Below are 14,409 nucleotides of genomic sequence, written 5' to 3'. Positions count from 1 at the left end.
GGGGGAAAATGTCTGCAGGTCTGATCAATGAAGGAAGAGAATTAGAACCATACTATATTTCCTTTTAGCTAGCTTTGTCCTATCATTTGACTTCAGTAATGTAGTAATCGAACTGTTAGTTAATTCGTTTGTCTTTGGATTTCAGTTGGCCTGATTAAATACTCCAGTATTTGTTAACTTATTTGTGAAATTGTTGTTTTCGTACATTTTGTTCTCTTCTTGCTAATCTGTACATCCAGTACTGCTCTTTTCGTAGAAAAAACTAAACCAACGGAATACTTGTCTGGAGCATGCGTTAACTGAGGACGTTTTTTTAGTTGTTCCAAATTAGGATGTGAAGGATTCTTCTTTGTATAGTGGCGTCCACATCTGCCTTAGTCTTTGTATCCAGATAGCTGCCTACCTTGTTTTGAGATTGCTTTCAAAATGATCAACGTTTACTAATTCCGAGTTAATTGAATGTGCTTACAGATAATCGAACCATGTCGTGATGTTATTATAAATTTATAATCATTAAGAAGACTGTTTGTATTAAATTCTCGCTATGTTTTCAGACACGTCGATTGCAAAGGTTGTGTGTGGTTTTTCTGACATATGAATGCTTCCCTTAGTTTTTAATCTATCTGGTATACGAAACATGAATCGGTTACAGAACTGTTGGCTTACTAACAAGCTGAAAAAGATTGTGGTTATAGAAGCAAAAATCTCCTCTCTTCAAGATGAAGCCAGGCCCAGACGTAACAAGGAAGAAAAACAAGCTATGGATAAAAGACTTCCGACTTAGAAGTAGAAAACTCTACCCTCAAAGATGAACCTGAAACATTTACCATCGTTTTTCAACTTGTACAGTGTTATGGTGCTGGAGGTGGGAATACAGTTCCCAATGATTGGGTCCCTTTTAAGGAACTAGATGTCCAAGCATCTGGAGTTTGTACAGGAATCAGTTATGCTGCCCGTAAGCCATTTGCATCGGAGATGTCGGTCGATGCCCACCAGTTATGCTAGGCATGTCTTCAAATCAGTGATTCAGGCTATTACCATCTGAGGAATTGTCAGGTTAATTATGGTATTTTGCTAAATGAAGGCCTTTTATGCATAGTTATGTCAGAGTTTTGTCAACTTTCTTTGAAATTGCGTTTTCTTTTGTTGATCAGGTTTGAGGTTGTTAATTCTTTTCGTTCATGTATCTTCTCCTGGTTCATTTGAATTTACTTTTGCCTGCTGCCCTGCTTGGTGTCTATTCTTCCTTCTCACAAGTGTTCATTTGAACTCATTGTTGTTTTCTTAGTCTCCGACTCTTTGTTAAATAAGCTGATCTGTTTCCTCCCATCAGCATGAAGAGATGAATTAGACACATCTCGCAGGTACGCTGAATAATCCTCTTCAGTCATGGTTACCTGCAAAATATTTAATTAAGAATCAAACACCAATTTATATATATATATAATAGTTAAAAACAAATGAAAGCAAAAAAATCAGGTAAAATACAAACCTTTGATTGTCTTAGGATGTGCTTCTTTGGCGGACCTTTGCATTTTCAGATTGACGAGCAGAACTATCCTCAAGGTTTACAGTTTTGGTTCTCTGCATATATAATATAATCTTATTCACCAATCCATAAGCATAAAAAAATATAGAACAAAGAGCATTCATGCCAGTTTACAAAATCAGGAAACACACCTCCATCTGTAGTGGCTGGACAGACACATCTTGAACAGGAATGTGCCGCTGAATATGACAACTTTCTGCAGAGTCCTCGAGTTCCTAGCATCAAAATAAAGGCAACAAGCAAGACATCAAGATCTTACAAGTATCATTTATAGTAAAATAGCATTTCTGAATAGTTCAGGCACCCAAAATAGCTAGTAACTGTAAATACAAACCAGATTTACTTTTGAAAATGCTTACAGTGGTGTGTGACTGGTTCCTGACGGGCGACAACTTCCTAGAAGTGAGCTGAGCGGCTAAATTTTCACTGCCAGAATCCTCGGATTGCTCCTGGAAAAGCAATAGAACAGTTACTTGAAAATTACAGAGAGAAACTACTGAACAAACATAATGATAGTGAAAAGGCATGCAATATAACTGCGAATACAAACCAGAGTTACTTCTCAAAATGCTTAAACAGATGCAAATATATAAGACAAGATAAAAAAAAATTACAGTGGTGCGTGACCGATTCCTGATTGGCCTCAATTGCCTAGAAGTGCACCTCAGCTGACTAGAAGTGCGCTCAGAAGCTAAGTTTACATCCACGGAATCCTCTGATTCCTCCTGGAAAAGCAACGGAACATTTAACTTGAGTTAAATTAATGAGAGAAACAGCTTGAAAACTAATCCATGAATATAAGTTGCAATTACCTGAGTCAACTCATCTTCGTAATCTGACACAACTTCTTCAGATTGCTTGTCAGAATCCTTCGAGGAGGACCATTCCTGATGCTTCTACAAAAATAAACAGCTCGGTTAAATTCCAACAAATTAAACTAGAAAACTCGGAGGTTAGAATACTAACAGATAATTCAGAATTTGCAGAATTTTTGCCCTTGGACCCGCTGTCATACTTGGAATTTCTTTGAGACCGACTGTTTTGTACCTGGGAGATAAGGTCAGAATGAAAAGTTACAGGCACAGAGCTCAACTATTTCATAGCAAAAAATTAGTTAAGCACACAACAATCAGAACCTAACATTACATTACATAATCCTATATTGGCATACAGATGTTGGCTAACCATCACTTGACCACTACAGTACATAGATTGATGTCAAAATAGAAAAGAAGGAGATGCTAAATGACATACAGAACAGCTTAAACATGTTGATAGTCAAGCATAGATTAGCATACCACCAGCAGATGTTAACCAACAATCAATTGACCATACAAATGATGGTTGTTAAAACCTAAAGAAACAGATGCTAAACCATAAAAACATGTTGATATCAAACTATAAAAAATTAAAGAGAGCTATGAATATTTATAATAAGAGAGTATCATGTCAATGTAACCTAACATAATTTAACCATCATATTATACAATTAAAATATTAAAATATGTATCATCAGGATTGCTTTCAAAAACTAAAAGAAGGATATGCTAAATCAAACAAAGAAAACACATGGATTCTTTAATTCACATTCAAAAACTAGAGAATTACTAATAACTTTTCACAAGAGTGACAATTAGAACTGATAAGAGTACATGTTTCTGTGATCTTGTGTTATACGTCATTATGATGACAGCTTGCAGATTCTGATAGAAATTGAAATCGACCTAAGAAGATATCAAGTCAGAAAAGAGATTATGAACAAGATTAAGACAAAGATAAACTGTAAATTAAAGAGAGATATCTGCCAAATAATAGATTAAGTTCATAAAAACACCGTTAATGCAAATGTGAAACTCAGATCGAGATGAATTAATTGAATTGAGACCTAAATTACAGATCATTCAAATGTAGTAACATGAGAAAAGAATTAATGGATTTGAGACCTAGACTGCAGATTTTTAAAGTATAATAACATGAGAAAAACAACAAATACTCAAGAGAAACTATGAAATCAAGAAGAAAAAATGAGAAACTCCATTAATGGAATACCTTCGGTGGCAAGAAAAAAAAACAGACGAATAAATGAGAGCCAAAATTCTCTCTCACACTCTCGCCACCGCTCAAACACCTTTTTTATACCCAGTAGACTAATAGCAGCCAGTATTGATAATTCTGATCAAAAAAAACAAAAAAAGCCAGTATTGATAATCCAATGAACGAGCACCGGGTGTAATAAAAAAAGTAAAACAATGTTAACGGAAGTAGTAGAGTGTTACCAGAGCGTACGTATAGGTAAACGAGAAAAATACGTGAGCTTCTCCGTAGACCATTTTCTGCTGGATCCTGATCAAAGGATGAGACGGAAAAAAAAAATCCAACAGCAAAAATAACTCTCTGTTAAGCAAATGGCTCAGTCTTCCTAAGCGTCAGCTATCAGTTCAGTTCAGTTCAGTCTTCCTCAAGACTAGCTACCAAGTCTCGTTGAATGCATGTAACTCGTTCCACTCTTTGTTAGCTATTTTATCGGTTGTTAAAATCTATCTCTGTAACATCTTCAAGTATAAATAATGAATGAGTCTCCACAGTTCAGGTGTGGAAGATATTAAACCAAAAACCTTGTTCTAACTTGGTATCAGCTTTTGATCCGAGCCACCTTCCGCTTATCAAACAAAAAAAACACAAACAAAAAAAAAAATCAGTTCTGCACCATCAACAATGGCAGATACTACAACCTCCCTTAGACAAGTACAAATTCACCATCTAGTTACCTTGAAACACACCGAAACAAATCATCTGCTGTGGAAGGCTCAATTCAAACCTATTCTTAAGGGTCATGATCTCACAGGTTTCATTCATGGAATTAAACCAAAACCAACAAAAACACTTCCAGATGGTGAAACCATAAATCCTAGTTTTGTTGCATAGGAATCTCAAGACTCACTGATAGTCGGATGGCTGAATTCAACCTTGACTCCTGAAGTCTTGAGCACGGTAGCAAGACTAGACACTGCTAAAGAAATATGGGACAAGCTAGAATCAGAATATGCACCCAAAACCTTTGTTCATCAAATGAATCTCAAGAAGCAGCTTCACAACCTCTCAAAAGTTAATAAGACTCTGAAATCTTATTTATCTGAAGCTAAAACTCTGTTTGCTCAGTTAGCAGAATCAGGTTATACAGTATCTAGTGATGAAAAGAAGCCAGTCATCTGCAATGGCTTAAACCAAAACTATGATCTGATTGTCACTTCTCTCACTACAATAGAGGGTATGGACATTGATCTCTTTTACTCCCATCTTTTAACTTATGATATGAGGACAGCTAGCCTTGCTGCAGTCACCAATAGCCAATGTTGCAGTGTCTACCTCAGCCACATCTGGCAATAGGCAGGACCAAAGGAGATATGCAGGTCCAACATCTCAGTATCAGCACAATCCAAATTTGTCATTCAGGAGGAACAACAACAACAATAATGCACAGCGCAATAACCAGCAGCAGAATGATGCCGGCACAGGACTAAAGTGCCAAATCTGCAAGAAAAGAAATCATCTTGCAGACAGATGTTGGTTTCGTTATGAGAAACCTAATACCAATCAGCAGCGTCAACCAGCTGCTTACATAGCTTTACCTGGTGGCCACCATGACACACAATGGGTTACAGACACAGGAGCTACAAATCATCTGACAGCAGACATGAGAAATCTGACTATTCCTCATGAGTATGATGGCACTGAACAAGTGCAAGTGGGTAATGGTAATTCATTGAGTATTTTTCACGTTGGTAACAGTTCTTTTACAAAAAATTCAAGATATTTTTATTTGAATAATGTTTTTCATGTGCCTGAAATCAAGTGTAATTTACTGTCAGTATCTAAATTCTGTAAAGACAATGCAGTCTTCTTTGAATTTCACACTTCTTTTTTTGTTGTGAAGGACAAGCACACGGGGCTTCCACTGCTGAGGGGACTTGAAAGGAATGGTCTGTATGTTCTAGATGGAGTCAGTTCGCTGAATTTTTCAATAAAACCGCAGGCACATGTTGCTTCTAGTTTACCATTATGGCACCAAAGACTAGGTCATCCCATGTTGCGCACAGTCTCCAGAATATGCCAACAATTTTCTCTTCCTATTGCTAATAAAAACTTTGATTTTTGTCACTCTTTCCATATCAGTAAGAGCAAGAAATTGTCTTTCTCTCTTAGTTCAACTGTTTATAACAAGCCCTTGAGCTTGGTTGTTTCTGATATTTGGGTCTCTCTGCACTTGTCAAGATCTGGTTTTCGTTATTTCCTATTGATAATGGATGTCTATTCTCATTTTACCTGGGTTTTCCCACTTGTGCAAAGGTCTGATGCTCTTGAAACTTTCATAATTTTTCACAAACAGGTTGAAAATCTAACTGACCACAAAATCAAAATATTTCAGTCAGATAATGCTTTAGAGTTTAAGAAGTTCACTTCTTATCTCAATGAATCAGGCATTCAACATAGATTTTCGTGTCCTCACACGTTACCTCAAAATGGCCTGGCAGAACGTAGAATTCGTCATGTGACTGAATCTGGTTTGGCACTTTTGTTTCATGCACACATGCCTCGTTCCTTCTGGCTGATGCCTTTACCACAGCCTTTTTTTTGATCAACAGGCTCCCAAAGTCCAACTCAGAGTCTATAACTCCTTTAGAACTTCTTTTTAAAAAGTCTCCAGACTACTCTTCCTTACGAGTTTTTGGTTGTCTAGCTTACCCCTGCCTTAGGCCTTATAATGCAAATAAACTTGAACCAAGGTCACTTCCATGTGTCTTCATAGGATATAGCAGTGCACACAAAGGTTATTTGTGTTTGAATTGGAAAAAAAACAGGCTTTACATATCTCGTCATGTTAGGTTTGAAGAAACGGCATTTCCATTCAAGTCTTCTCGGCAGCGCCACACTCCATTGTCTTGTTCAGGTAATGAGCCCTCAAGCACTAGTGTTTTACTTTCTCCTCCTTTTAATCAATGTAACTCACTAGTACATCAGGAGGCTGCTACATTATCTCCAATGGTCCTTGCTCCATCACCAACTGCATCATATGCTCCAAATTCACCTGCTCTGGATAATTCTCCTGCAAAATCACAGGCTGCATCTGAACAGATTTCAGCTTCTGATTCAGAGTTATCTAACACTAGTGCAGCTTCATCAAGGATATTTCTGCGGAACCGACAGTTGTGGCCCACCCTATGACGACTCGAGCTAAATCTGGTATTACGAAACCCATTCAGAAGCTATGTTTGACCGCCACGAAACATCCGCTATTGGAAGAGGACTTCATGGAGCCGACTTGCTACTCTATGGCCTGCAAACATCCTAAGTGGAGAAAAGCTATGGACGTCCAGATTAATGCCCTGATTAAAAATGGTACATTCTCATTGGTGCCTTTAAAAGATGGTATGAATGTTGTAGGTTCGAAGTGGGTCTTTCGTGTAAAACAAAATCCATATGGCAGTATCAGTCAGCATAAAGCTCGTCTGGTTGCCAAAGGGTTCAATCAACAATCCGGGATTGATTATGGTGAAACTTTCAGTCCCGTGATAAAACCATGTACTATACGTCTTGTCTTATCTATTGCTGTGATGCACGGTTGGCCACTAAAGCAATTGGATGTCGAAAATGCATTCCTACATGGGAATTTGGAGGAGGAGGTTTACATGAAGCAGCCTGCTGGGTAGGTTGATCCAAACTATCCAAATCATGTCTGTAAGCTGCATAAATCTTTATATGGGGGATTTATCATTCTTCTTGGGTGTTGAGGTCATCAGGAGTTCCAATTCACTGATACTTACTCAGAGAAAGTATGTAACTGATCTTTTGAGACGTACGAAAATGGATGGTGTGAAGCCTGTGTCCACTCCTCTAGATGCAAATGAAAAGATTCAGAAAGGAGGTAGTGAGAGATTCAAGGATCCTACTCTGTACCGTAGTGTAGTAGGTGCGCTGCAATACCTACATCTTACCAGACCTGACATTTCTGTTGCTGTCAACAAGGTGTGTCAGTATATGCATGACCCGTATATTGAGCATTGGGATATTGTCAAACGGATTCTCAGATATTTGAAAACCACCATAGACTATGGCCTTCATCTTGGTGGTTCTCGTGATTACTCTCTCCATGCGTATTCTGATGCAGACTGGGCTTGCAGTCTAGATGATCGACGTTCGACGAGTGGTTATTGTGTTTATTTTGGTGGAAATCTTATCTCATGGAGTGAAAGGAAGCAGAAAACGGTCTCTAAGTCTAGTACAGAGGCAGAATATCGAGGCATGGCTATTGCCACTTCAGAAGTTATCTGGATCCAATCTTTGCTTCAGGAACTTGGCTTCAACATTGCACCACCATTGCTCTGGTGTGATAACCTAGGGGCAACATATCTTGCAGCAAATCCAGTTTTCCATGCCCGTACCAAACACATTGAGATTGATTACCATTTTGTCCGTGAAAGAGTTGCTAGCAAGTAGTTTCTAGTTAGGTTCATCAGCTCAAAGGATCAGTTGGCAGATATTTTCACCAAGGGCCTTTCTGCGCCAAGTTTTAATCTTTTGCGAGCCAAGTTGCACATTCGTCAACTCACGTACAACTTGAGGGGAGGTGTTAAGCAAATGGCTCAGTCTTCCTAAGCGTCAGCTATCAGTTCAGTTCAGTCTTCCTCAAGACTAGCTACCAAGTCTCGTTGAATGCATGTAACTCGTTCCACTCTTTGTTATCTATTTTATCGGTTTTTAAACTCTATCTCTGTAACATCTTCAAGTATAAATAATGAATGAGTCTCCACAGTTCAGGTGTGGAAGATATTAAACCAAAAACCTTGTTCTAACTCTCTCTTCAAACAACAAAAGAAACCCATTTTGATTTCAGGACTTGCAGTATAAGATTGCTTATTTCTAACTTGATTTGATAAGAAAAAGGAACCCTATTTTTGTTTCAAAAGAAGCTAAGTGTTTGTTCTAGATCTACATGGAGAACCTTTTTTTGCATCCGATTTAATAACGAGAAGCTAAGAATTCGACAAGGAGATCAAGAACCAAACATAGAGGGAGAGCATGAAGCCGATGCTTCGTTCAAGATCTACAAAGAGATGCTTTTGTTTGGAGAAAACTAGAAACGAAAAACAAAGGAAATGACCCAAGGGTTGGGTTGGATTCTCTGTCTTTTATTTATACCGAAATGAGATGCACCAGGCGTCGGTAAACTAGTGGCCACGTGTTTAACCATTATATGATAGACGCGTGTATCTTTGACCATTATCTTTTACCGAGTTAAGTCCTTTTAATATTACCCCACTGTAATCTCTGAGGCTGACTCTCCGGTGAGCCAATTCTTTCCTTCCAATCTTGTAGAGTGCCGGTTCGTGCACACTTATTAACGAGTGTATATTTCATATTTCAATTTATACCATTGATTTATTTTCGGGAGTTTTGTAATGAGGGTCGTGATTCTAAATATGAAGGATAACGGGTTCATCAGTTAAATAATCAACCAATCAGAAGAATATATGAAATATACACTCGTTAGAGGAGTGTGAACAAATTTGGACTCCAATCTTGTTAACTTCCACAGTTTCAGTTCCATATGTTTTATTTTGCAAATGCTATTTTTACCGAGAGATTGTTTCGTCGAAAACATGACTAGAAAAAATAGCAGTGCTACTTTGTCCATTAATTATCCCGAAATTGTTGCTCAACTATTTCCACTACTCCCTTCCACTGCTAGGTTACATCATCTAGATCCTAAATTTTGATCCCGTAAGAAAGCATGAGGTCCCACTATTATTGGATTTCACGAATACATACAGGATATATAGGCGGTGGAAAGGAACGGAAGTGAGCCGGGCAGCGACGGACCCAAGAAGGTTTAATTTTTTTCTCAGCCTGGGCTAATAGTCTTGGTCCAGTATAGCATTTCAATTTTTAGGTTGTTGGGCTGTGATGACTGTCTGGGCTAAAACCCGGGTTAGCCCAGCTATAGGTCCGTCAATGGAGCGGGGATATAAAGCATTTTTGTAACCAGCCATACCGTTGGATCCCAATTAGGGAATTCTTCGACATATTTGTTTTAAATTTCTCGCTAAGCCTGGCATCTCTTATTTTAATATGAGATCAACTTTATCTTTTTTTTTTCTTTTTTTGGAAATTAAAATTATATTGCTCAAAGAAAGAAAAGACATAAATGGGAACAACGATAGAAATCTGATAAGTTGTAAATCTTTGTCTAGGCACAAATTGTGTGGATATTAGTTTTTCCAACAAGAAGGCTTCTTTAATTGAACTTGAAACGGATATTACATTTGAAGATCAAAGTTTGTTGTTATTCAAACAGATATATATATTTAAATCTAAAAAAGGTAACAACAAATTTGCATTCTTGAAAGCCATATGTGATGTAAAGATGGTGGTTCTGCATCTTTGGCCAGCTTGTCTACGACTTGATTTTTAATTTGGAGATGAATTTGAGATTGAAAAGTGATCGCATCCCCTTGGGATTAACATTGCATCTGTAACCATCATTTAATTCCGTCATTTCATCAAACTTTCTTCCTCATTTATAAAATCAACAACTCTTCTACAGTCCCTCAACCCAAAATTTACTCAATTCAGTTATTTTTCCCATTTTGCTTCATGGAACATTGCTAGAGCTTCTGCTTTTCACGGTGTTGCATTAAAGATCCAAGACTTATACCCATAAAATTCCCTACTATTAGTCAAAACCCATAATCAGTAGAGAAAGACCAAGCAGCATCATAATTAAGTTTAAGTTCATTTATGTGCATTGTTATTCGTAGTTTTCTGGTGTTATTCGTAGCGTCGTTAGATTCCTCAAACTGAACTTTCCTACAATTACTGTTATATACGAATAATTCAAATACCATTAAATAGGCAATGAAGTTTGTAGAGTTGTACTGGTTTTGTTTTGGTGCAGTTTCCTTCCAAATGAATCAACACTTAACTGCTGCAACTTCCATTAAATCAATTTTCCTTGTTTTTGTAGTCTAACATTTATAGATATTTTCAATGGAATTTGAACAACCATCATATGAAAAAGGTAACATTTGTATGGGATGTCGTAGGCTCAACAAATTAATAAAGATATTTCACACTAATTAACTAGTAATATAGCGGTAGTAAGAAATTGTTCCAGCAGAGAGTTGTGTAATTGAAAGGTAACATTTGTATGGGATGTCGTAGGCTCAACAAATTAATAAAGATATTTCTCACTAATTAACTAGTAATATAGCGGTAGTAAGAGATTGTTCCAGCAGAGAGCTGTGTAATTGAAAGGTAACATTTGTATGGGATGGCGTAGGCTCAACAAATTAATAAAGATATTTCTCACTAATTAGCTAGTAATATAGCGGTACTAAGAGATTGTTCTAGCAGAGAGCTGCGTAATTGATAGGTTATTTAAATCAATAAAATAAAGTAAAAGACAAAGGGGGTTGTTTGATTAAAATAAATAAAAAGATAATAATAGAAGAAAGAGATAATCAAGGAATCCTTCGTCGTTACCAAGCGTTAATAGGATTATAATAGTTATCTATCTTCCGTTAGAACCATTCATCACCAACCGTATGATAACAGGTACGCTTAGCTATCCCCAAAACTCCTTGTATCACCGGATAACAGGTACGCTTAGTCACCGGATTCTATCAAACTGAGCCGCCTTGAGGTACGCTTACAAGGAGTAACTCAATCCAACGCTTTAGGGTTTGTGAATTTAGGTTTGATCCCAGCAGTTAGACTCAATACGCTCGGTTCACTTACTGGTGTTGTTTCCACACACGATTGCTTTACAGAATCCCTCTGCAAGGTCTCATGTGTTTCTACTTGTGTAGGAGATGCACGACAATTACGGATCGCTCAAATCTCTACTAGCAATAGAATGATCAATAAACTAATCTAGTTGCACCCAAACCAATCTAAGAATCAATCATAAACCCTAAATATAGTGAAAACAAACGATGATGATTAAAACATCAAATAGATGTGTATTACTAATAAAACTTCACGCTTAGAACGTTGAATTTATCCTTAATCAACAAAGGATTTAGCTACTCATATAACAAAGAAGATGAATAATGGCGGTTTTCCCCCTAAAGGGGTAAACCATAGGTTTTTGATGTAGAATAAACCCTAGCTTGTGATACGAGATGTTAGCTTCTTAGAAAGGCCTAATACCTATTTATATAGGTTTACAATGCTTGGCCTCCAAGTATCCTAGTCGGTTCAGGAAACCGACCTACAAAGTAGTAAAGAAAGACTTAAAACCGGTTCGGGATTTTTGCCCTTCATGGTTTGCGAACGAAATACTTTTATAAAATCTAGGGAATTTAGTTTGCGAACTCAGTTGGAGAAAGAAATTCCAGTTGCTTGTGTTTGCAAACTCAGTTTGTGAACAAACTTGTCTTCGGTATTTGATAAAACTCGTTTTGGCCGTAACTTCTTCGTTCGATATCGGAATGACCTCATTCTTTTTGAATTATTTTTGTAATTGAATTCTCTTTAAGATTGTGATGAGAAAAAATGAATTTGGATGAGTTAAGCTTTGTCTTTGAACCGTCTCGTTGTTTTGAGCGTTTTGCTCCTTTTCGTCTCATTTCTTCCACTTCTCTTCGGCTTGGATACTTGCAATACTTATCTTTTTAGCTCTTTTTAGAACTTTTAGCTCCTTTTTGGATGATTCACCTAATAGAGACAAGTAAGAGGAAACAAGAGTGATAATATGAAAATATGCAAGAATAATAGCTTAAACAAGTATGGAACGATCACTAAAATCATATGAATTATGTACTTATCAAATTCCCACACAGTTACCTTTTTCTAGTCCTCGAGCAAATCAAATAAAACTATACAACAACTTCCTTTCGTTGAGAATACGGTTACACTTAGCTAATGCAACATGCCTTTAAACCCCTAGGTGTCCCTAGTGGACGAGTTATAGTCTCGTGAGGGTTTACAAGAGGTATACCCATAAAACTTACTCCAATTACTTCCCTTGGAAGAACTTGTTAGAGCACTGCTCGGTCGAACTCGCAAGCATTGTTATCTCAATCTTGTTTGTCAAGTTTAGTTGTCAAAACTATAAGTCTTGATTTCTAGTCTACTTATAGTTATCTCTCGGATTAGGATAAAATGTGTAGTTGAGCTTTAGACTTCACGACGTTCATCGACTGAAGACGAAGAACTACTAAGGGGAGATTGTGGAACTCCATCAACAAAAGGTATGTGGATACTTGAACTCATTTATCACTCAGAAGTCTATTTCTATTCTATCTCCTATTGAGACAAAAGTCGTGTAGCTATATAAACTTTACATTATACACATTTGATATTTCGAGTTGAGTTTAACTCGCTTACATATTTCTCGAAATATGTGTTAGTAAGATTTCGCTTTAACTGCAAGTTCATCTTTTATTCTTGATGAAAGTCAAAAGATGATCATGTGAAAATTGCCTGGTGATTTGTGTGAGACGGTCATTTGATGTAGACTCAGAATGTTTCGTATTGATCACTTGAAAATTACTTTGAAGCTAATAGTTTGTGTGAGACAGCTATTCTCATCTTCCAAGAATGTTTCAATGATTGAAATGAGAGTTTAGAACAATTAACCTTTGATTGGATATATCACAGTATGCGTACTTGTATGCTAAATGTTGCAAGTGTATTTCCAAGTCCGGGAATTTAGTATGCATCCATGTATGCGTACTGATTCAACAGTTGAAGTCCGGGGACTATATTATGCATACCCGTACACGTACTAATTTCAACTGAGTTCGGTCATGAATGACAGTATGCGTACACGTTTGCATACTGGCGAACAAGACCATGTCCGGGAACTTAGGTATGTGTACCCTTTTGCATACTCGAGTGGGCTAAGTTCTAAAATCGGTTTTGTATGTTTACATGCTCATGAACAAATACATTTATATAATAAGAAATATAATCTTTGCAAACCGTGGATATAGTGTTCATGAATCGATTCAAGTGAATCAAAATCGATTTTGCTTCAATTGTGTCTTGTATACTTCTATGAGAATATAAACAATTGAACAACCCTATAACTAGTTTCATTTGAGTCATTTGAACTAGTTGTGTTTAAGATGAACAAGGTTGATATGAAAGTGTTCATATGGATAAATTCGGTTAACTTTTGTTGACCTAACCAAGTGTACAGGTACGGTTACCCATATCTAAATGAAGCCACATTTCATTTGTATATAACAAGCTAAGTCAATCTAACGGTTGAAAGATATTAGCTTGACTCTAATCAGGTTTTCATCTAACGGTGAATATTGAATGCTTTGTTAGCAAGGTAGCCTTGATTGAAAACCCTGATTTGAAGACTATACAAGGGAGAACTCTAGCAACTGGGAAACCTAATCCCCACACCTTTTGTGTGATACTAGTTTTGACTAAAGTCGATTCTCCTTTAACCTAGGTTTTTCCTAAAACCATTATACATTAACGACTTAAATACTTCATTAGGATTCTGAAGCCATACCCAACAATTTTCTTTGTAGTTGTGTGTTCTGATTTTGCTTTGTTCTATCGTATTTCGTGCTATGTTCTCTAAGATTTGCTCGAGATTTAATCTCCGATAGGTAAGATAAAAAATAATCACAAAGCTCTTCGTCTCATTCTTTGTGATTCCACAATATATTGTTTCGCTACCATACGATTAAGATTATTGTGAGGTGATTGATATTACTAGGCTGTTCTTCGGGAATATAAGTCTAGTGTATCAATTGGTTCATGTTCACCTTGATTTACCAAAAGACAGAACAAAAACTCGTAGGTATTTCTGTGGGAGACAGATTTATCTATTCAAT

At 37.0% G+C, this 14,409-nt stretch overlaps 1 protein-coding gene across 1 annotated transcript; it reads right to left on the bottom strand.

Moving 5' to 3' along the window:
- Positions 1 to 648: 648 nt before the first annotated feature.
- Positions 649 to 3,475, bottom strand: LOC113353695. The gene is made up of 8 exons (XM_026597216.1): positions 3,202 to 3,475; positions 2,516 to 2,596; positions 2,362 to 2,445; positions 2,164 to 2,274; positions 1,909 to 1,998; positions 1,681 to 1,764; positions 1,493 to 1,584; positions 649 to 1,397 (listed from the first exon to the last, which is right to left on the bottom strand). Exons 1-7 carry the CDS (start codon positions 3,229 to 3,231, stop codon positions 1,504 to 1,506), a joined length of 561 nt encoding a protein of 186 aa, XP_026453001.1. The 5' UTR covers positions 3,232 to 3,475; the 3' UTR covers positions 649 to 1,397; positions 1,493 to 1,503.
- Between the last annotated feature and the right edge of the window lie 10,934 nt (positions 3,476 to 14,409).

Source organism: Papaver somniferum, chromosome 2 (assembly GCF_003573695.1).
Source record: "Papaver somniferum cultivar HN1 chromosome 2, ASM357369v1, whole genome shotgun sequence".
Taxonomy (NCBI): domain Eukaryota; kingdom Viridiplantae; phylum Streptophyta; class Magnoliopsida; order Ranunculales; family Papaveraceae; genus Papaver; species Papaver somniferum.
The sequence above is the reverse complement of the archived record's forward strand: the minus strand, read 5'-3'. Positions and strand labels throughout refer to the sequence as shown.